The sequence below is a fragment of the Pseudophryne corroboree genome, assembly GCF_028390025.1.
Source record: "Pseudophryne corroboree isolate aPseCor3 chromosome 3 unlocalized genomic scaffold, aPseCor3.hap2 SUPER_3_unloc_33, whole genome shotgun sequence".
In the NCBI taxonomy this organism is placed as follows: domain Eukaryota; kingdom Metazoa; phylum Chordata; class Amphibia; order Anura; family Myobatrachidae; genus Pseudophryne; species Pseudophryne corroboree.
The window spans coordinates 232627-256918 of record NW_026967523.1 but is presented as its reverse complement, the minus strand read 5'-3'; the positions used below and the strand labels follow the sequence as shown (position 1 = coordinate 256918).

The 24292-nt window shown below is 46.4% G+C and overlaps 1 protein-coding gene across 1 annotated transcript in view; it reads right to left on the bottom strand.

Annotated features, from left to right (window-relative positions):
• Positions 1 to 24292, bottom strand: part of LOC134984065 (zinc finger protein 850-like) — a 119987-nt gene that overhangs the window by 81353 nt on the left and 14342 nt on the right. The window contains exon 6 of the mRNA XM_063949704.1: positions 4565 to 6393. Coding sequence (XP_063805774.1) covers positions 4565 to 6393 — 1829 coding nt within the window. The remainder of the gene's footprint in view (positions 1 to 4564; positions 6394 to 24292) is intronic.

Genomic DNA, 24292 nt, shown 5'->3' with positions numbered 1-24292 from the left:
TAAGGAGGCAGAAGATGCTTCTGGTACATGGACCCTGGTCATGTAGGGCTTGGAGAGTCAGTAAGATCATGTAATAGGGGCCTACAGTAAGTCAGTAAGGAGGCAGAAGCTGCTTCTGGTACATGGACCCTGGTCATGTAGGGCTGGGAGAGTCAGTAAGATTGTGTAATAGGGGTCTACAGTAAGTCAGTAAGGAGACAGAAGCTGCTTCTGGTACATGGACCCTGGTCATGTAGGACTGGGAGAGTCAGTAAGATTGTGTAATAGGGGCCTACAGTAAGTCAGTAAGGAGGCAGAAGCTGCTTCTGGTACATGGACCCTGGTCATGTAGGGCTGGGAGAGTCAGTAATATTATGTAATAGGTGACTACAGTAAGTCAGTAAGGAGGCAGAAGCTGCTTCTGGTACATGGACCCTGGTCATGTAGGGCTGGGAGAGTCAGTAAGATTATGTAATAGGGGCCTACAGTAAGTCAGTAAGGAGGCAGAAGCTGCTTCTGGTACATGGACCCTGGTCATGTAGGGCTGGGAGAGTCAGTAAGATTATGTAATAGGGGCCTACAGTAAGTCAGTAAGGAGGCAGAAACTGCTTCTGGTACATGGACCCTGGTCATGTAGGGCTGGGAGAGTCAGTAAGATTATGTAATAGGGGCCTACAGTAAGTCAGTAAGGAGGCAGAAGCTGCTTCTGGTACATGGACCCTGGTCATGTAGGGCTGGGAGAGTCAGTAATATTATGTAATAGGTGACTACAGTAAGTCAGTAAGGAGGCAGAAGCTGCTTCTGGTACATGGACCCTGGTCATGTAGGGCTGGGAGAGTCAGTAAGATTATGTAATAGGGGTCTACAGTAAGTCAGTAAGGAGACAGAAGCTGCTTCTGGTACATGGACCCTGGTCATGTAGGGCTGGGAGAGTCAGTAAGATTATGTAATAGGGGCCTACAGTAAGTCAGTAAGGAGACAGAAGCTGCTTCTGGTACATGGACCCTGGTCATGTAGGGCTGGGAGAGTCAGTAATATTATGTAATAGGTGACTACAGTAAGTCAGTAAGGAGGCAGAAGCTGCTTCTGGTACATGGACCCTGGTCATGTAGGGCTGGGAGAGTCAGTAATATTATGTAATAGGTGACTACAGTAAGTCAGTAAGGAGGCAGAAGCTGCTTCTGGTACATGGACCCTGGTCATGTAGGGCTGGGAGAGTCAGTAAGATTATGTAATAGGGGTCTACAGTAAGTCAGTAAGGAGGCAGAAGCTGCTTCTGGTACATGGATCCTGGTCATGTAGGGCTGGGAGAGTCAGTAAGATTGTGTAATAGGGGCCTACAGTAAGTCAGTAAGGAGGCAGAAGCTGCTTCTGGTACATGGACCCTGGTCATGTAGGGCTGGGAGAGTCAGTAAGATTCTGTAATAGGGGCCTACAGTAAGTCAGTAAGGAGGAAGAAGCTGCTTCTGGTACATGGACCCTGGTCATGTAGGGCTGGGAGAGTCAGTAAGATTCTGTAATAGGGAACTACAGTAAGTCAGTAAGGAGGCAGAAGCTGCTTCTGGTACATGGACCCTGGTCATGTAGGGCTGGGAGAGTCAGTAAGATTGTGTAATAGGGGTCTACAGTAAGTCAGTAAGGAGACAGAAGCTGCTTCTGGTACATGGACCCTGGTCATGTAGGGCTGAGAGAGTCAGTAAGATTATGTAATAGGGGCCTACAGTAAGTCAGTAAGGAGGCAGAAGCTGCTTCTGGTACATGGACCCTGGTCATGTAGGGCTGGGAGAGTCAGTAAGATTGTGTAATAGGGGCCTACAGTAAGTCAGTAAGGAGGCAGAAGCTGCTTCTGGTACATGGACCCTGGTCATGTAGGGCTGGGAGAGTCAGTAAGATTATGTAATAGGGGCCTACAGTAAGTCAGTAAAGAGGCAGAAGCTGCTTCTGGTACATGGACCCTGGTCATGTAGGGCTGGGAGAGTCAGTAAGATTATGTAATAGGGGCCTACAGTAAGTCAGTAAGGAGGCAGAAGCTGCTTCTGGTACATGGACCCTGGTCATGTAGGGCTGGGAGAGTCAGTTACATTATGTAATAGGGGCCTACAGTAAGTCAGTAAGGAGGCAGAAGCTGCTTCTGGTACATGGACCCTGGTCATGTAGGGCTGGGAGAGTCAGTAAGAGTGTGTAATAGGGGCCTACAGTAAGTCAGTAAGGAGGCAGAAGCTGCTTCTGGTACATGGACCCTGGTCATGTAGGGCTGGGAGAGTCAGTAAGATTATGTAATAGGGGCCTACAGTAAGTCAGTAAGGAGGCAGAAACTGCTTCTGGTACATGGACCCTGGTCATGTAGGGCTGGGAGTCAGTAAGATTATGTAATAGGTGCCTACAGTAAGTCAGTAAGGAGGCAGAAGCTGCTTCTGGTACATGGACCCTGGTCATGTAGGGCTGGGAGAGTCAGTAAGATTGTGTAATAGGGGCCTACATTAAGTCAGTAAGGAGGCAGAAGATGCTTCTGGTACATGGACCCTGGTCATGTAGGGCTGGGAGAGTCAGTAAGATTGTATTATAGGGGCCTACAGTATGTCAGTAAGGAGGCAGAAGCTGCTTCTGGTACATGGACCCTGGTCATGTAGGGCTGGGAGAGTCAGTAAGAGTGTGTAATATGGGCCTACATTATGTCAGTAAGGAGGCAGAAGATGCTTCTGGTACATGGACCCTGGTCATGTAGGGCTGGGAGAGTCAGTAAGATTATGTAATAGGGGACTACAGTAAGTCAGTAAGGAGGCAGAAGCTGCTTCTGGTACATGGACCTTGGTCATGTAGGGCTGGGAGAGTCAGTAAGATTATGTAATAGGGGACTACAGTAAGTCAGTAAGGAGGCAGAAGCTGCTTCTGGTACATGGACCCTGGTCATGTAGGGCTGGGAGAGTCAGTAAGAGTGTGTAATAGGGGCCTACATTAAATCAGTAAGGAGGCAGAAGATGCTTCTGGTACATGGACCCTGGTCATGTAGGGCTGGGAGAGTCAGTAAGATTATGTAATAGGGGACTACAGTAAGTCAGTAAGGAGGCAGAAGCTGCTTCTGGTACATGGACCCTGGTCATGTAGGGCTGGGAGAGTCAGTAAGATCATGTAATAGGTGCCTACAGTAAGTCAGTAAGGAGGCAGAAGCTGCTTCTGGTACATGGACCCTGGTCATGTAGGGCTGGGAGAGTCAGTAAGAGTGTGTAATAGGGGCCTACATTAAGTCAGTAAGGAGGCAGAAGATGCTTCTGGTACATGGACCCTGGTCATGTAGGGCTGGGAGAGTCAGTAAGATTATGTAATAGGGGACTACAGTAAGTCAGTAAGGAGGCAGAAGCTGCTTCTGGTACATGGACCCTGGTCATGTAGGGCTGGGAGAGTCAGTAAGATTATGTAATAGGGGACTACAGTAAGTCAGTAAGGAGGCAGAAGCTGCTTCTGGTACATGGACCCTGGTCATGTAGGGCTGGGAGAGTCAGTAAGATTATGTAATAGGGCCCTACAGTAAGTCAGTAAGGAGGCAGAAGCTGCTTCTGGTACATGGACCCTGGTCATGTAGGGCTGGGAGAGTCAGTAAGATTATGTAATAGTCACCATCTTATAGGCAGCCGGTGAAAGGAACAGAGAATGGGTGTTATGTGGTAAGTCTGGTTGGTAGGTAAAGCTGAGCTGTAGCCTGCCCTTTGTTGGTGAACTTGTACCATATGGACCTGTTTCACCAGGACTGAGTCACAGCCAACTGGCATCACCCACACCTGGAGCTCAGCTAGACAACCATTTAGGATTGGTACTGGGTACTCAGTACCCGGAGCAAAGAACAGGTCATCTGCATAGCAGTGGTAGATGAGGGCATGACATCTGGTTATTTCAGAAAGAAAAGATGACTACTGGCGCTATAATACTAGATGGCGCATATATGAATGAAGACGCCTGTATAATAAATAACCATCTGGTTTTATTCAAGACAAAATATTATTATTTTTTAACAACAAACTACTTTCACTATGTAAAATTCACGTATACATGTCATCTAACATTTTTCCTAATTTCAACAACCATTAAAAATCACCTGGCATGTGTTACCATGATAACTATTTCCAGAAATAGATCTTTCATAAGTGTGTTTTAGAAGAAAATACGCTTAAAGGTGCTGTCCCAAATTGTGGTTGCTGCTCATATGCTATGTGCACACAGCCTAGCACCCCATAAAGCAGGCATATCCAAACTGCGGCCCTCCAGCTGTTGTGAAACTACATATCCCAGCATGCCCTGACACAGATTTGCTGTCAGAGAATGCTACAGCTGTGTCAGGGCATGCTGGGATGTGTAGTTTCTCAACAGCTGGAGGGCCGCAGTTTGGACATGCCTGCCATAAAGCATATATTGCTGCACGTGGTGTGAAGATTATTTCACCCACCAGTAGCATGTATATTGCAAAAAGCATAGGATAGGTAAAGAACCTTGAAGAACAACGCATGGCAATGATAAGTATACTCCAGAAGATTAAAATGGTTCCTCACCTGAGTGATGCCTATTGTGTGCAACAAGAGATGATTTATTTCTCAGAGTATAGAAATGGCTTCTCACCTGTGTGACTTCTGTGATGTGTAAGTAAATCACATCTTGTTAGACAACATTTCCCACACTCAGAGCAAGAAAATGGATTCTTACCTGTGTGACTTCTGAGATGTATAAGAAGATTTGATTTGAGTGCAAAACATTTCCCACACTCAGAGCAAGAAAATGGCCTCTCACCTGTGTGACTTCTCTCATGATTAATAAGATGTGATTTCTGTGCAAAACATTTCCCACACTCCGAGCAAGAAAATGGCTTCTCACCTGTGTGACTTCTCTGATGTCTAACAAGTTCTGATTTGAGTGCAAAACATTTCCCACACTCAGAGCAAAAAAATGGCTTCTCACCTGTGTGACTTCTCTGATGTCTAACAAGATCTGATTTGAGTGCAAAACATTTCCCACACTCAGAGCAAGAAAATGGCCTCTCACCTGTGTGACTTCTCTCATGATTAATAAGATGTGATTTCTGTGCAAAACATTTCCCACACTCCGAGCAAGAAAATGGCTTCTCACCTGTGTGACTTCTCTCATGATTAATAAGATGTGATTTCTGTGCAAAACATTTCCCACACTCCGAGCAAGAAAATGGCTTCTCACCTGTGTGACTTCTCTGATGTCTAACAAGATCTGATTTGAGTGCAAAACATTTCCCACACTCAGAGCAAGAAAATGGCTTCTCACCTGTGTGACTTCTCTCATGATTAATAAGATGTGATTTCTGTGCAAAACATTTCCCACACTCAGAGCAAGAAAATGGCTTCTCACCTGTGTGACTTCTCTGATGTCTAACAAGTTCTGATTTGAGTGCAAAACATTTCCCACACTCAGAGCAAGAAAACGGCTTCTCACCTGTGTGACTTCTCTGATGTCTAACAAGATCTGATTTGAGTGCAAAACATTTCCCACACTCAGAGCAAGAAAATGGCTTCTCACCTGTGTGACTTCTCTCATGATTAATAAGATGTGATTTCTGTGCAAAACATTTCCCACACTCAGAGCAAGAAAATGCCCTCTCGCCTGTGTGACTTTTCTGATGTATAACAAGATGTGATTTCCGTGCAAAACATTTCCCACACTCAGAGCAAGAAAATGGCCTCTCGCCTGTGTGACTTGTCTGATGTATAACAAGATGTGATTTCCATGCAAAACATTTCCCACACTCAGAGCAAGAAAATGGCCTCTCACCTGTGTGACTTCTCTCATGATTAATAAGATGTGATTTCTGTGCAAAACATTTCCCACACTCAGAGCAAGAAAATGGCTTCTCACCTGTGTGACTTCTCTCATGATTAATAAGATGTGATTTCTGTGCAAAACATTTCCCACGCTCAGAGCAAGAAAATGCCCTCTCGCCTGTGTGACTTTTCTGATGTATAACAAGATGTGATTTCCGTGCAAAACATTTCCCACACTCAGAGCAAGAAAATGGCCTCTCACCTGTGTGACTTTTCTGATGTATAACAAGCTGTGATTTGTATGTAAAACATTTCCCACACTCAGAACATATCAGTGGCCTTTCACCTACCTTACCTGTGTGTGGGTTAATAGGCTTTGTGTTCTGTGTAAAACATTTGGCATCTATAGAACACGGAAACTCTGTATCTACTGTCAGAGCTGTAACAGATGCACCAATATCAGGGTGATCAGGAGAACATTTCCCAGTATCAGAGGGATCAGCTGATAGAGCTGGATGTATAATTGGGGTAATGGGGTTATCTCCTGGAGAATCCTGTCTACTGTCATTATCTTTTATGTCACAATCCGGGGATAACATTAGATGTCCTTCTGAGATATTCCTGCTTGTGTGTCCACCTGCTGGAAATAAAATACATTATGGAAATGTGACATTTTCTGTAACAATATTAATCTTGTAAACAATAGGAGAAGACGACTCTCTGGGACACTTAATTGTAAATGTGTGTGTATAATAAAACATAACTTTTAATGAAGGCTTTATAATATTGTGTCTCAGATTATCATTGTGTCCACCCTCGTGAGAACACTCACAATAACAAATGTAATATTATAATAAGACTTAGATATAGCTCTCTCTTGTACTGGTAACGAACCATGAAGTATAAATGGAGACGTAGTCCCTCGGCAAGTCCTATGTCAGCACCAATGTAAAACAATGGATGGGAAACATATCGTATGAATTGGAGATTCTAGATGAACAATAACATCAGTCATATGAGCTGATGGATCAGAGAAATGTCTCCTAACGTTACTCCTGGAAGCATTGGTAAGGTAGCATTCCTTTATGTGTGTGCTCATACACTGGTAAGCCTGTACATGTGTTACTCACCCTTATATAAGGTATATTGCTATAGCAGAGTAGGTGTGGAACAAGGAATTTTACATGCAATACACCATATAATACACTGCAATCATCATCATCATCATCATCATCTGCTAGGTTATAATACCCTGTTACACCCCTATCATCAGTGTCTTACCTCTATACTCTCAATAGTAATAAGGATGATGGTGTGCACAGTAAGTATGATACAGAGAATTACATATCAGAATCTATACAGCTGCCGCCATACTTCTGCTTCTCATACGTGTGCTACTGGCAGCAGTGAACATCTGAGTGAGAGTGCAGGGAAGACAGCAGAGTCTTATGAGAAAGAGATTGGATCTGCCTTTGCAGGGCTGTACCACACCTGTCACCCCTGTTAGTATATAAAATAATAAATAAGAGGGGCGTGGCCTGAGTCCATCCAGACGTGCTTTCTGGAGCTCTCCTCACTAAGTGGCTTCTTATCTACCCTACCTGATAGCTCTCAGCCGCCGCTGGGACCAAGACCCAATCTATTAATTCCACCACTCCTACTGCCCTAAAGCTGCTCGCTCCGCGCACTGTTCATTACCGCAGCCTAGTGACGCCGCTGAAGCCACGGGCTGTATTCTGGGGCTAAGTGTGCCTAGTCTTTCCTGCACGCTCCGGCCACCTGACTTGGAGGCGCTTTTGGCTCAGGCGGGAGCACTTACTCTCCTGCTAACACAGGTGCGCAGCTCCCGTTACTACTGAGGACAGAAGGGTCTGCCCACAGTCACCGGAGCCCTGCGGTGATATTGGGAGGTGAGGTGGCTGCCATTTTGGATCCTGGTACCCAGCCATCGCATGCTTTGCCTTCTGCCTTCAATAATGTGTAAAATTGATATAAACTGCTAAATAAGTGTCCTGACGGTTGGACCGGGGTCACTACACTAAATTGAAGCATTTGCCTGGAGGTGAAACTACCTTCTATTTATATGGTACCACTATCATCTACTTCCTCTCAGTCTACATGCAGAGCCCAGTATCACGTATCGTCTGAGTACAGCTCATTACACTCTGATTACAACCTCACAGTATATTATTTTGTGGATTTAGCCACTGAATATATTTTGCCATTTGTGTCTCTCTGTGTCGAGAGCTTCACGTCTGTATCACGCTGACCTCTAGTGGAATTTATCGGTCATTACTGTGTTATTTGCGTTGCATTACATCATGTTTAAGCTTTGAGGTCCGGTATCAGTGAGATTGGCACTCGTACAGACTAAGATGAAAGAGATTGTTGTGTCTCACAAAGATCTGATCTCAGCTCATGACACTCTTCAGGAAGACCCGGTCTATTTGTGATAAAGTCATTGATTTAGAAGACAGGTCTCGGAGAAATAATATCAGAATAATGGGCGTTCCGGATTCTGCTACAAATGCTGAGCTTTATGATTATGCCACGGTCCTCTTGTCAGAAACTTTCACCGAAGGCTTCTGCTGCGGACCTTCTTATTGATAAGATCCATAGGCTCCCAAAGTCCAAACAGGCCCCTATCCAAGCACCGAGGGACACTCTGCTCAGGGTCCACTTTCTTCATATTAAAGAACGTATCCTACAGGCTGCTTTGTCTTCCTCATCCACAGCTGAGTGCCTGGATAATATGCAGCTATTTCCGGATATTTCTCCTGTGACGCTGGCCAAAAGGCGTCTATTCCACCCAAGGGAATATACGTTATGGTAAGAACTTACCGTTGATATCAGTATTCTTCCTAAGTCCACAGGATCCACAAAATAACAATGGGATATGATGAAGCGACAGCCTCCCAGCTTGCAACGGGTCCCGTCCATATATCCCCGCCTCCTTGCTCAGGCAAATCAGTTGTATTCCAATGCTCAAGGCAGGAGCATCATAGAGAGCCTTAATCAGGCGATAAGAACACACATGCACACCCTTCCGTACAAGAAGGAAGAGGCCAGTGAGTAAAAGGATCCTCAGATCAGGTGAGTCAGGGTGGGATCCCTATGGATCCTGTGGACTTACCATAACGTATATTTCTCTGGCAGGGTCCACAGTTATCCACAGGATAACAATGGGATTTCCCAAAGCAATTTAGTGAAGGGGACGCTCCAGACTGGAAAGGAGAATCCTTCGCCCGAATGCAGCATCCTGAGGCAAAGGTATCAAAGGCATAATGTCTAATGAATGTGTTAATGGAAGACCGTGTGGCTGCCTTACATATGTGTTCCGCTGAAGCACCACATTGTGCTGCCCACGACGGACCTACCTTACGAGTAGAGTGAGCAGAGACACTAGCTGGATTAGGGAGATCAGCTTGAGAATATGCTTCTGAAATCGTCATTCTAAGCCACCTCGCTAGTGTTTGCTTGTCAGCAGGCCATCCTCTCTTGTGAAATCCGTAGAAAACAAAGAGAAAATCTGTCTTTCTGATGGCACTGGTACGATCCACGTTGATCCTTAAAGCCCTGACTACATCCAAAGATGCATCTCCCACAGAAAGACCTGGCCTTTGAAAAGTTGGTACAACAATTTCTTCCTTAAGGCGGAATTTAGTCACCACCTTAGCAAGATATCCAGATTTAGTTCTGAGAACCGTTCTATCTGGATGAAATATCAGAAAAGGAGAGCGACATAACAATGCCCCTAAATCTGAATCTCTTCTAGCTGAGGCAATAGCAAGTAGAAAGAGAACGTTAGCTGTCAACCATTTAAGATCCACTTTATTAAGTGGTTCAAATGAGGCAACTTGAAGGGCTTTCAGGACTAGACTTAAGTCCCAAGGCACTGTAGGAGGAACAAAAAAAGTTGAATGTGCAGCATTCCCTGGAAAAAAGTACGCACATCCTGTAAATTGGCAATTTTCTTTTGGAACCATACAGTCAATGCCAACACTTGCACTCTCAAGGAAGCCACCTTCAAACCTTTATCCATTACAGCCTGAAGGAATGCTAAGACCCTGGAAACTCTGAAAGCCTTAGGGTACATTTTCAATTCACTGCACCAATGAATATAGGTTTTCCATATTCGGTGATAAATGCAAGCTGAGGAAGGTTTCCTTGCTCTGAGCATAGTCTGAATTACCTGTTGTGAGAATCCTCTTGACTTCTGGATAGATGTTTCAAGAGCCACGCCATCAAAGACAGTCGATCCAGATGTCTGTGATAACAAGGACCCTGCATCAGTAGATCTGGATGTTGAGGGAACAGAAGTGGAACACCCATCGACATACTCAGCAGATCTGTGTATCAATGTCTTCTGGGTCAAGCCGGAGCTATTAGTATCACGGCACTTTTCCCTTGCTTTATCTTTCTCACCACCATGGGTAATAGGGTGATTGAAGGAAACACATAAACCAGATGAAAGTCCCATGGGACCGACAGGGCATCCACAAAGATCGCTCTGGGATCCTTTGTTCTTGCCCCATAAGCAAAAACTTTGTTGTTCAGATGGGATGCAATGAGATCTATCTCTGGAAACCCCCACTTGTCCACTAGCGTCTGGAAGACCTCCGGGTGTAGAGACCATTCATTTTCCTGAATGGCGTGTCGACTGAGAAAGTCCGCTTCCCAGTTTAGGACTCCCAGTACGAACACTGTGGACAAGGCTGGATGATGAAGTTCTGCCCACTTTAGTATGTGACTTACCTCCTCCATCGCTTTCCGGCTTCGAGTTCCTCCCTGATGGTTGAGGTACGCTACTGCCGTTGCATTGCCTGAGCAGATCTGGACTAGTTTTCTCCGAAAAATGTCCTTTGCCTGAATCAGTGCCATATATATGGCCCAAAGTTCCAATATGTTTATTGGCAGGCAACTTTCTTCCCTGGTCCATTGCCCCTGAAAACACATTTCTGACACTGCTCCCCAGCCCTGAAGACTGGAATCTATCATCAGAATTTCCCAATCTGATATCCAAAGGGGTCTACCCTTGTCCAGATGGGATGTCTGTAGCCACCGGGCTAATGACCTTCTTACTTCTATTGTAAGAGACAGGGTCTGTGTTTTTATTGTCTGATGCAACCCATGCCATTTGGCAAGAATCAGAAGCTGCAGAGGCCTTGAGTGGAATTGTGAATACTCCACCATGTCGAACGTTGATACCATCAAACCCATCACCCGCATTGCTGCGTGAATGGATACCATTTCACTGTGTAACAAGTCCTGAATCCTTGAGTGAACCTTGGATATCTTGTTCAGATTTAAACTTACTCTCTGAAGACCTGAATCCAGTACCAGCCCCAAATGAGTCATCTGTTGTGACGGAACCAGAAACAATTTTTCCCAATTTATGAGCCACCCATGGTTCTGCAGACATGTTATTGTCTGTCGCAGATTACATAAGAGCAACTCCTGCATCTGTGTCAGGATTAAAAGATCAACGAGGTATGGAAAATATATTTTCTCATACGTCCTAGAGGATGCTAGGGTCATCATAGAACCATGGGGTATAGACGGGATCCGCAGGAGACATGGGAACTTTAAGACTTTGAAAGGGTGTGAACTGGCTCCTCCCTCTATGCCCCTCCTCCAGACTCGTTTTATAATTGTGCCCAGTGAGACTGGACGCACTGCAGGGAGCTCTACAGAGTTTCTCTGACAAGACTTATGTTAGGTTTTTTATGTTCAGGGAGGCTGCTGGCAACAGACTCCCTGCTTCGTGGGACTTAGGGGAGAGGAGTATCACCCACTTCCAGTGAGCTCAAGGGCTCTGCTTCTGGCTACAGGACACCATTAGCTCCTGAGGGTGCTGATCGCTGGGTATGCCTAGATGCTCACACCCGCAGCCCGCCGTCACCCCCTTTCAGAGCCAGAAGTCAGAAGACAGGTGAGTAGATGAAGAAAAGAAGACTTCAGTGACGGCATTTATCTGAGGTACTGCAGCGTGCGGACGCTGCGCGCCAAGCTCCCACATACATGTAGCACTACAGGGTGCAGGGTGTGCGGGGGGGGGGGGGGGCATCCTGGGCAGCTAATAAATCCTCAGTGGACATCTGGAAAGAGGGGACATTAGTGCAGAGGTACTGTCCCAAAACCCCCGCCATTATAATCATACAAGAAGCGGTACTGAAGCGCCCCATTAAGGGGGCGAAGCTTCGTCCTCACAGCTCACTCGGCGCCATTTTCTCTCCATCAGGCTGCAGAGACGCTGGTCCTTCCTTCACACTGACAGGTATCAGGGCGCAAAACAGGGGGGGGGGGTCACTGGCTAAATTTGGAGCAATATACTTTATATAAAAAGCGCTTATTTGGCGTTTATTGGGCGCTTCAGAACTGCTGATTGGACGCTGGGGTGTGAACTGGCAAATCCCCTCTGTGTCTCTCTGACAGGCTTTACTGTGGGTCTGTCCCCTATATGCCCGGTGTGTCTGTGGGTGTTTGGTGCACGTGTGTCGACATGTCTGAGGATGAAGGCTCTTCCCAGGAGGAGGCTGTATTAGGGACACAAACGGCTGCAGCGGTGACCCTGTCGGCACCGGCGACGTCGGATTGGATAAATGTGTTGAACACCTTGAATGCTAATGTGGCTCTTATTAGCAAGAGGCTAGATAAGTCTGAGTCTCAGACACAGGCATGGAAGAAATCTGCAGAAGATATGTTACTGCAAAGTCAGGTCCCCTCAGGGTCACAGAAACGTACACTGGCCCAATTGGCAGACACTGATATCGACACAGACACTGATTCCAGTGTCGACTATAGCGATTCCAGATTAGACCCAAAATTGGCATAAAGCATTCAGTACATAATTGTGGCTGTTAAAGGGGTATTACATATCACCGAGGACCGGCTGTCTCTGATAAAAGGGTCTGTATGTATAAGGAAAGGAAACCTGATGTAACGTTTCCTCCCTCTCATGAACTGAACACGCTATTTGAAAACCTCTGTGAAGCTCCTGACAAAAAGTTTGAGATTCCAAAAAGAATTACGGTAGCTTATCCGTTTCCCTCGGCGGATAGGGAAAAGTGGGAGTCACCCCCCACCGTGGACAAGGCCCTGTCACATTTGTCTAAAAAGGTGGCTCTTCCGTCACCTGCCACGGCGGCCCTTAAGGATCCTGCGGTTCGTAAACAAGAAACTACGTTAAAGTCCATTTATGCGACCACAGGTACGCTACTCAGACCTGTCATTGCGTCTGCGTGGGTAAGTAGTGCTATCGAAAAGTGGGCAGACAACTTGTCTTCTGATGTAGATACTCATGATGCTGGGTTATATCAAGGACTCTGCAGCCTACCTTAAGGAAGCTGCGAGAGATATTGGTCTTTTGGGATCTAAGGCCAATGCCACGGCAGTCTTAGCTAGACGAGTGTTGTGGATACACCAATGGAATGCTGATGCCGATTCCAAGAAAAGTATGGAATCTCTACCATATAAAGGTAAGGCTTTATTTGGTGACGGCCTTGATAATTTACCGCGGGTAAGTCATGCTTTTTACCTTATGTTCCTCCACAACAAAAGAAAAAGCATCACTATCAGATGCAGTCCTTTCGGCCCAATAAATACAGGAAGGGCCGAGGTTCTTCCTTCCTTGCTACTAGAGGAAGGGGAAGAGGTAAATGATCACCAGCCTTGTCAGGCTCCCAGGAGCAGAAGTCCTCCCAGGCTTCTGCTAATTCAACCGCATGACGTTGGGGCTCATATGCGGGAGTCCGCACCGGTGGGGGCACGTCTCAAACTCTTCAGTCAGTTTTGGGTTCGTTCAGACCTAGACCCATGGGTTTTACAAATAGTATCCCAAGGGTAGAAGCTGGAGTTTCAAGACGTTTCCCCTCGCCGTTTTTTCAAATCGGCCTTACCAGCTTCTCTTCCGGACAGGGAGGTAGTTTGCGACGCAATACAAAAGTTGTGTCAAAATCAAGTTATCGTCAGGGTTCCCCTGTCACAAAAGGGAGAAGGCTTTTATTCGAGCCTGTTTGTGGTCCCGAAGCCGGACGGTTTGGTCAGACCAATCCTAAACCTGAAATCCCTAAATTTCTACCTAAAGAAATTCAAATTGAAGATGGAGTCTCTCCGAGCAGTGATCTCCAGTCTGGAGGAAGGGGATTTTATGGTGTCGGTGGACATAAAACATGCCTACTTACATGTTCCCATTTATCCTCCGCATCAGGCTTACCTGAGGTTTGCAATACAGGATTGTCATTACCAATTTCAGACGTTGCCGTTTGGTCTGTCCACGGCTCCGAGGATTTTCACGAAAGTGATGGCGGTGATGATGGTTCTCCTTCGCAAGCAAGGAGTCACGATTACCCCATACTTAGACGATCTCCTGATAAAGGCGAGATCCAGGGACCAGTTGGTGCAAAACGTTGCACTCTCCCTGACAGTTCTTCAGCAACATGGTTGGCTCCTAAATTTGCCAAAATCACAGTTGATTCCGATGACGCAGTTGTCGTTTTTGGGAATATTGGACACAGAACTACAGAGAGTATTTCTTCCAGTGGACAAGGCTCTGGAACTTCAGAGTCTGGTCAAACTAATTCTGAAACCAGCAAGAATGTCAATCCATTAATGCATTCGGTTGCTGGGGAAGATGGTTGCAGCCTAAGAGGCCATTCAGTTTGGCAGGTTCCATGCAGAGTGTTCCAGTGGGACCTGTTGGACAAGTGGTCCAGGTCCCACCTACACCGGAGGATAATCCTGTCTTCCAAGACCAGGATATCACTCCTGTGGTGGCTGCACAGCTCTAACCTCCTAGAGGGGCGCAGGTTCGGGATACAGGACTGAATCCTAGTGACCACGGTTGCAAGCCTCCGAGGCTAGGGGGCAGTCACAATGGGAGAAAACTTCCAAGGAAGATGGTCAAGTCAGGAAACTTGTTTCCACATAAATATTCTGGAGTTAAGGGCCTGTTACAACAGGGGCCGTGCGTGTATCAGGACTTACCGCGGCTACGTTTGACGGCATGGCGGTTGAGCGCAAAATCCTAGCCCGTAAGGGTATTCCCAGTGAAGTCATTCCCACACTTATTCAGGCCAGAAAAGGTAACGTCTAAACATTACCACCGTATTTGGAGAAAATATGTTTCTTGGTGTGAATCCAAGGGGGCTCCTACGGAAGAGTTTCGACTAGGACATTTTCCCCATTTTCTACAAGCAGGTGTGGATGCGGGCCTAAAATAGGGCTCAATTAAGGAACAGATTTCGGCCTTATCGGTTTTATTTCAGAAACAATTGGCCTCCCTTCCAGAAGTTCAGACTTTCGTAAAAGGAATGTTGCACATCCAACCTCCATTTGTGCCTCCAGTGGCACCATGGGATCTTAATGTGGTGTTGCAGGTCCTTCAATCACATTGATTTGAACCTTTACGGAAGGTGGAGTTGAAATTCCTCACTTGGAAAGTGGTCATCCTGTTGGCCTTGGCATCTGCAAGGCGGGTGTCTGAGTTAGCGGCCTTGTCTCACAAGGGCCCTTATATGATCTTCCATGAAAATAGAGCTGAATTGAGGACACGTCAACAATTTCTACCGAAAGTGGTTTCCTCTTTCCACATGAACTAACCTATTGTGGTGCTTGTGGCTACGGACGCCTTTCGCTGAGTCAAAATCTCTGGATGTGGTCAGAGCTTTGAAGATTTATTTCGCCAGAACGGCTCAGATTAGGAAAACAGAGGCTCTGTTTGTCCTGTATGCTCCCAACAAGGTTGGGTGTCCTGCTTCCAAGCAGACCATTGCACGCTGGATCTGTAACACGATTCAGCATGCTCATTCCACGGCTGGATTGCCGTTACCGGAATCGGTGAAAGCCCATTCTACTAGAAAGATGGGCTCGTCCTGGGTGGCTGCCCGGGGGGTCTCGACATTGCAACTTTGCCGAGCAGCTACTTGGTCTGAGTCAAACACATTTGCAAAGTTCTACAAGTTTGACACCTTGGCCGATGAAGACCTTCAGTTGTTCAATCGGTGCTGCAGAGTCATCCGCACTCTCCCGCCCGTTCTAGAGCTTTGGTATAACCCCATGTTTCTATGATGACCCCAGCATCCTCTAGGACGTATGAGAAATAGACGTTATGGTAAGAACTTACCGTTGATAACGTAATTTCTCTTATGTCCACAGGTATCCACAGGATAACATTGGGATATGCCGGAGCGACAGCGGAAATGGCACCAAACAGTCACAAGCTTTCTGGCCTCCCAGGATGCATCAGGGCTTCACCGTATAATCCCGCCCACTCACTCAGTCAAATCAGTTCTTTCCACAGCGATTAGGCAGGAGCATCAGGTAGAAACCTATTTAGGCGATAAGAACACACATGCACACCCTTCCATACAAGAGGGAAGAGGTTTAATGATTGTTAAGATCCTCAAATCAGGTGCGTCAGGGTGGGATCCCTGTGGATACCTGTTGATATAAAAGAAATTACGTTATCCACGGTAAGTTCTTACCATAATGTCTATTACTCAGGCTGGGTCCACAGGTTATCCACAGGATAACATTGGTATTCCCAAAGCCAGTTTTAGTGGTTGGGACACTCCTGATTACACAGGAGGACCTTTCGCCCGAAGTCTGCATCATGAGAGTCAAAAGTATCCAAGGCATAATGTCTGATGAATGTGTTTATGGAAGACCATGTGGCTGCCTTACAAATCTGTTCTGCTGAAGCACCCTGTTGTGCTGCCCATGAAGGACCTACCTTACGTGTAGAGTGAGCAGAGACATTAACCGGAGTAGGGAGATCTGCATGAGAATAAGCTTCTGATATTACCATTCGGACCCATCTTGCGAGCGTCTGTTTACTAGTGATGAGCGGGTTCGGTTTTACTCGGTTCTCAAAACGGCATCTTATTGGCTCACCGATGTCACGTGTTTTGGATAGCCAATAAGATGCCGTTTTAAGAACCGAGTAAAACCGAGTAAAACCGAACCCGCTCATCACTACGGTTTACTAGCAGGCCATCCTCTTCTATGAAATCCGTAGAGGATGAAGAGAGAATCTGTTTTTCTGATGGCACTAGTACGATCTATGTAGATTCTTAAAGCTCGGACTACATCCAGCGACGCTTCTCCCGCAGAAAGTCCCGATACCTGAAAAGCTGGGACTACAATCTCTTTATTAAGGTGAAACTTTGACACCACCTTCGGAAGATAACCAGATCTAGTTCTGAGAACTGCTCTGTCTGTAAAAAAACTTAGGAAAGGAGACTTACATGATAATGCTTCTAAATCTGACTCTCTTCTGGCTGACGCCATTGCCAGTAGAAAAAGTACTTTAGCTGTTAACCATTTAAGATCTGCTCTCTTAAGTGGTTCAAACGGAGGTCCCTGGAGGAATTCAAGAACTAAATTCAAATCCCAGGGAGCTGCAGGAGGAACAAATGAAGGTTGAATATGTACCACTCCCTGAAAGAAAGTATGTACATCCTGTAAATCATCAATCTTTCGCTGAAACCATACAGTTAATGCTGATACTTGAACTCTCAAGGAAGCTACTTTCAAACCTTTTTCCAATCCTGCTTGAAGGAAATCCAAAATCCTGGATACTTTAAAAGATCTCGGATTCAAACTTTTTTCAGTACACCAATGAATATAGGCTTGCCATATTCTAATATACACGAGCTGAAGAAGGCTTTCTTGCTCGGAGCATAGTTTGGATTACTTGTTTAAAAAATCCTCTAGCTTTTAGGATAGAGGTTTCAACAGCCACGCCGTCAAAGATAGACGATCCAGATGAATGTGACAACAAGGACCCTGCATTAGCAGATCTGGACGTTGAGGGAGCAGTATTGGTGCTTCCACGGACATTCTCAGTAGATCTGTGTACCAATTACTTCTTAGCCAAGCTGGAGCTATTAGAATTTATTGCTCCCTTTGCTTGCTTTATTTTTCTCACTACTCTGGGTAACAGAGATATTGGAGGGAACAGATATGCCAGATTAAATTTCCATTCTACTGACAGTGCATCTACAAGGACCGCTCCGGGATCCTTGGTTCTTGATCCGTACTTCAGAACTTTGTTGTTTAGACGAGACGCCATGAGGTCTATCTCTGGTAGACCCCATCTGTTCGCTATTGTCTGAAACACTTCTGGGTGTAATGCCCATTCGGTTTCCTGAATGATGTGTCGACTGAGAAAATCCGCTTCCCAGTTCAGAACACCTGGGACAAAACACCGCTGACAATGCTGGGAGATTGAGTTCTGCTCATCTTAGAATGGGAGTTACTTCCTCCATCAATCTTTTGCTGTGAGTTCCTCCTTGATGATTGAGGTACGCAACTGCTGTCGCATTGTCTGGCATCTGTTGTCAGGACTTGCCACTCTTTTATCTAAAAAGGGTCTCCCCTTGTTTAAATGGTCTGTCTGTAGCCACCACGCTAGAGACCTTTTTACATTTACTGGAAACTTTATCATCTGCTTTTTTATCGTCTGATGATTTCCGTTCCATTTGGTCAGAATAAGGTGCTGTAATGGTCTGGAGTGGAATTGCACATATTCCACCATGTCGAAGGTTGATACCATCAGACCCAACAGTCGCATTGATGCATGGACTGATATTGTCTGGGTGTGCAACGCTTCCTGAGTCATGACCTGCACCTTGACCATCTTTTTCTCTGGTAAGAAAACTCTCTGTAGGTCTGAATCCAATATGGCCCCCAAATGAACCATCCGCTGTAATGGATTCAGAGACTACTTTTCCCAATTTATGAGCCACCCAAGTCTCTGTAGACAAACTATTGTCTGTTGAAGATGGCTCAAAAGTAAATTTTGCAAATGTGCTAAGATTAACAGGTCGTTGAGGTATGGGAATATTCTTATCCCCTGTTTGCGCAGACAAGCTGCCATAACCACCATGATCTTGGTAAACACCCTGGGTGCTGTTGCTAGCCTGAAGGGCAGAGCTTGGAACTGAAAATGTTCCTGGAGGATGGCAAACCTGAGGTAACACTGATGAGACAGTGCTATAGGCACATGTAGGTAAGCATCCCGTACACCCAGAGATACCATGTAATCTCCCGGTTCCATGGCCAACATTATGGAGCGCAACGTCTCCATGTGGAACTTCGGGATCCAAATGTATTTGTTTAACATTTTTAGATTGAGAATTGGTCGATATGACCCACTTGGCTTCTGGATCAGAAATAGATTGGAGTAAAACCCCTGTCCCCTTTGTGATGGAGGTACAGGGACAATCACACCAGACTGCAGTAATTTTTGGACTGCTTCTTGCAGGGCATTGGCCTTCGACTCTATACGAGACGGGCTGGTGCAAAAAAATATTTGAGGAGGCTGCCTCCTGAATGGGAACCCATTCCCCTGAGATACCACCTTCTGCACCCAAGCATCTGTTGTTGACTGTTGCCATATGTGTGCAAAATGAAGGAGTCGGCCCCCAACCCTGGAATCCTCTAGGCGGAGGCCTGTCTCTTCAGGCTGATGGTTTCTGTTCAGGCTTGGAAGCTGGCTTTTTGCTAGCCCACTGTTTCCTACCCCTGGTTTTGAACTGGGGTTGCTTAGACTCCTCTTTAGCTTTCGCTTTACTTTGCCAACGAAATGAGCAAAACTTTAAACCCTTGGACTTAGGGTTATAAATAGCCGGAAATCTGACCTTCTTTGATTCAGCCTCTGATTTTAGGATATCAGAAAATGGTTTCCCAAACAATATATTACCAACGAAAGGCAATGCTTCCAATTCTTTCTTGGATTCCGCATCTGCTTTCCAGGTACGTAGCCAAACTGTTCTGCGAGCGGCTACTGTCAAGGTTGAAGCTTTAGAAGCAACTGTACCCATATCAATTGCTGCTTGTTCTAAGTATTGGGCAGATTGTCTCAAACAGCTTAAAAGGTACTCTTGCTCCGAAGTAGGAGAAGAGATGTCATTTCTAGTTCCTCTATCCATTCGCCCATTGCCTTTGCTACCCAGGCCGAAGCCATAGCAGGTCTTACCACTGCTCCTACTAGAGAAAATAAATGTTTCCAAAAACTATCTACCCTTCTGTCTGTGACATCATTTAGCGAGGTAGATGACAGTGGTAAAGCAGATTTATGCACAATCGCAGAACATGTGCATCTACTTTTGGAGGAACTTCTCTTTACGAACAATCCGCAGCTGGAAATGGATAATAAGAATTCCATCTTTTCGGAATCTTATATTTCTTACTGGGCGTCGCCCAAGACTCATCCATCATTTCTGTCAGTTCGTTTGACGCTGGGAATTCAGTTTTCACTGATTTTGTTCGTTTAAACACAGGTGCTTTAGATTTTATCACTGTTTTAGCTGGCTCTTCCAAAGAGAGAACAGCCTTCACAGCATCAGTAAGTTCAGCTACATCCTCTGAACTAAAGCTCTGCGACTGATCATCATACGGTGTATTTGAATATACTGTATCATCATCTGTTGTATCATCTTATGTAGTCTGCCACATAGACGCATCTGTCTTAGTCTTACCTGTCCCTTGGTTGCTTGTAGAGGCTACTGGAACCAAGCCGTAGGAAGGGAGCTGCATGTATGGGTTCATAGTGTAACCTAACCCTTGAGGTGGTGCTACCGGAGCTAACCTGTCCGCTATTGAAGATAGAGTCTTTGCGACCATATTCCATGGTGGCTCTGTTGGTGGTTGAACTAACTCCTGTTTTTTACTTCGCTGAAAAGCGAAACAGTTTGCACACAACCCCTCATAAGTGACCAATTGATCCACATCAATTAACCCTGTCTTATAAGATAAGCATGTTAGGGATGTAGGAGTGCCTGATAAATTCTCCTCATCACTTTTGCCGCTCACAGACATGGTAATAATCTGTTAATGACTACAGAGGGTCAGAACAGGACTGACATTACACAGAAAAGTCAGCACACATACTAGCAGTCAGTCACATGTTAAAGCATTAGACATTGTCATATGAGACTACAATCACCATCATAACAACTTATACATTAGTAGGAAAATTGTACTTCTGTTTCTAACTGGTTCTTTTCCAACATAACATGCAGAAAACACAGTAATATACAGGTCTCATATGCAATAGGTACTAAAAATTAACAATTCAAACTAAGAAGTAGAAGGAATTTTTAGTACTGTATACCCTGCCTTCAGAGAGCGGGATACAAGGAGACTCACCACACTTCCATATCCAAGCACATACTCTCGTAAGACGCTGAGTGGATTCAGACGCTACTGATGTACACTACCGCTCATGATAACTGACACAGTTGCTCCTGCGGACACGGACGCTCAGCGACTTCCACGTGTATGCAGACGCTAAGGCCTGCGACTAGGTCTGGGCGGGATCTCTAGTGTACACAACCGCAGCGTATAAGTTGCGACCGAGTACCCTCGTGGTAGCATCTGAGCCGGAAGTGAGGTCATTCAGTTCATGAAACGAGAGACACACGTGGAAACTGGTCATGAACTCGGAGGAGGGGCGGCCAGGAGAGCGTCTGAATCCCCCTGCTGACTTAAACCCTAAGGATCGTGGCCTCTACCTAGTCCTGGCGCCTATGATCCCCGGAGCGTAGCGCTGTTGCCCCAGAGAGTGTTCGGCGCATCAACACACTGTTTGTAGTCTCCACCAAAGACAGCGTAGCTGTGTCCTGACCCCGCTAGTAAGAGAAAGTCCATAGACTCACCATCTCCCCATGCTCCGGCCACAGCCTGATTACGTCTGCTGGACCTGCTAGAACATCCGACACAGACGCCCGTCGAGACAGCACTAATACCCGAAGGTAAGCGTTGTTGCGACCCGGTGAGGAGTTGTTGGAGCGACTCTTTCTAGCATGCGTTTAAGACGCTATTAACAAAAGTCGCTCAAAAAAACATAGTAAGTCTATAAAAATGAAATAATAAAAGCTTGAGGCTATTCTCACAGCAGCTCTGAGACCATGCGGCTTCCTGCCGCACCAAGCAAAAAACTGATCTGACTGAGTCAGTGGGTGGGACTATATGGTGAAGGCCCTGATGCATCCTGGGAGGCCAGAAAGATTGTGACCATGTTGGTGCCATTTCCGCTGTCCCTCAACCATATCCCAATGTTATCCTGTGGACCCAGCCAGAGAAAGTCACAGTTTGTACAATGCAGAGGTTATTACTGACAATAATACTGCACTGGACTAGTTTATATTGCTAAATAGTCAATAGATATAACACTACACAGTAAGAACTGGATGTATATCACAGGGTAATTGTACTATAAAACCCTGACTAAATGCACTCTTTCTTACTAACACTGACTAATAGGCAGGTAGAATACTTAAGTGTCATGTAAAGTCACAGCGCTGACAACCAGGCGGCTTTACATAGGAGGATTTGCCCAAGCAGTCCCAGGAACAGTGAGCTGAGGGATAATGGCCCCGCAGACACTGACAGGGAGTGAGGGAAAGACAGAGATGCAGCTCCAGGGTGGGAATACTTGCTGGAAATGGCGCCCTGGGGCTGGGGGAGGGGCTTCAGGTCTAAGCCTTATCCCCTCTGCTGGCAAAACCACCGGGTAGTGTGGGCGATATAAAAACTGGTTTAGAGAGAAAACCTGACCTGCGCCCATGCCCTGGTGATCTAGTGGGATTGCCTGTACTGCCGAAGTGTCCACCGCCAGCGTGCACGGCCCGCCTCCCACTGACCACGACGGATCGCGATAAAGACAGGGTCCCGCAAGCGGGACCCACATACCACCTCCCGAAGCGCGGCCACGCGATCCTGGAGAGCCCCAGCCGTGTGTGTCTAACGTGAAGAAACCTGGAGCCTCCGCTGTAGGTACCCGGCAACCAGGGCTCGGGAGTGTACAGCAGCGCTGGGGAGAGCAGGAGCTGCAGCAGAGAATTACATTTACCACCGCTGCTGCCATTGAAGTCTTCACTTTTTACTTCATAAAAAGCTTTTCTCAGGGCTGCTTGGAGCAGCCCCTCTGTTAACTGCCTGCTTACTGCAGCACCAACTTACAAAACTGAGCTCCTGTGCGGAGGGGCGGGGTTATAGAGGAGGCGGGGCTGTGCATTCTGGGAACAGTCAAAGCTTTGAGCCTGTTGGTGCCTCGGATCAAGAGCCTACTCTACACCCCATTGTCCAATCCTTGTGGAGCCCAGTGTACCCCGCAGCTGAAATCCTGTTTTCTCATACATCCTAGAGGATGCTGGGGTCCACTTCATGACCATGGGGTTTATACCAAAGCTCCAGTACGGGCGGGAGGGAGAGTGCGGATGACCCTGCAGCACCGATTGTCCAAACTTGAGGTCTTCATCGGCCAAGGTGTCAAACTTGTAGAATTTAGCAAATGTGTTTCACCCTGACCAAGTAGCTGCTCGACAAAGTTGCAATGCCGAGACCCCCCGGGCAGCCGCCAAGGAGGAGCCCACCTTCCTAGTAGAATGGGCCTTCACTGACTTCGGTAACGGCAATCCAGCCATAGAATGAGCTTGCTGAATCGTACCTCTGATCCAGCGTGCAATAGTCTGCTTGGAAGCAGGACACCCAATTTTGTTGGGAGCATACAGGACAAACAAAGACTCTGTTTTCCGTATTCTAGCTGTTCTAGCGACATAAATCTTCAAAGCCCTAACCACATCTAGATACTTTGACTCAGTGAATGTGTCAGGAATTACTGGCACCACAATAGGTTGGTTTATGTGGAAAGATGAAACCCCCTTTGGAAGAAAATGTTGACGAGTTCTCAACTCTGCCCTATCTTCATGGAAGATCAGGTAAGGGCTCTTGTGAGATAAGGCCCCCAATTCAGACACCCGCCGTGCGGATGCCAATGCCAAAAGCATCACCACTTTCCAAATGAGAAACTTCTACTCTATCTCTTGTAGAGGCTCAAACCAATCCGATTGAAGGAACTGCAATACCAGAGTAAGGTCCCATGGTGCCACTGGAGGCACAAATGGAGGCTGGATGTGCAGAACCCCTTTCACGAAGGTCTGAACCTCTGGAAGAGAGGCCAATTGTTTTTGGAAGAACACTGACAAGACCAAAATCTGGACCTCGATTGATCGCATTCGGAGGCCCGCCTCCACATCAGCCTGCAGAAAATGGAGAAAACGTCCCAACTGAAACTCTTCCGTAGGAGCCTTCTTGGATTCACACCAAGATACATATTTTCTGCAAATACGGTGGTAATGTTTCAACGTTACTCCTTTCCTGGCCTGAATAAGAGTGGGGACGACTTCCTTGGGAATACCCTTTCGGGCTAGGATTCGCCGCTCAACAACCATGCCGTCAAACGTAGCTGCGGTAAGTCTTTATACACACACGGCCCCTGCTGTAACAGGTCCTCGCGAAGAGGAAGAGGATCTTCTATGAGCTACTCCTGAAGATCTGGGCACCAAGCCCTCCTTGGCCAGTCTGGGGCAATGAAGATTGCTCGAACTCCTGTTCTTCTAATGATCCTGAGCCCTTTTGGGATCAGCGGAAGTGGAGGAAAGACATACACTGACCGGAAAACCCACTGGGCCACTAGCGCATCCACCGCTAATGCTTGAGGTTCTCTCGACCTGGAACAATATCTCTGAAGC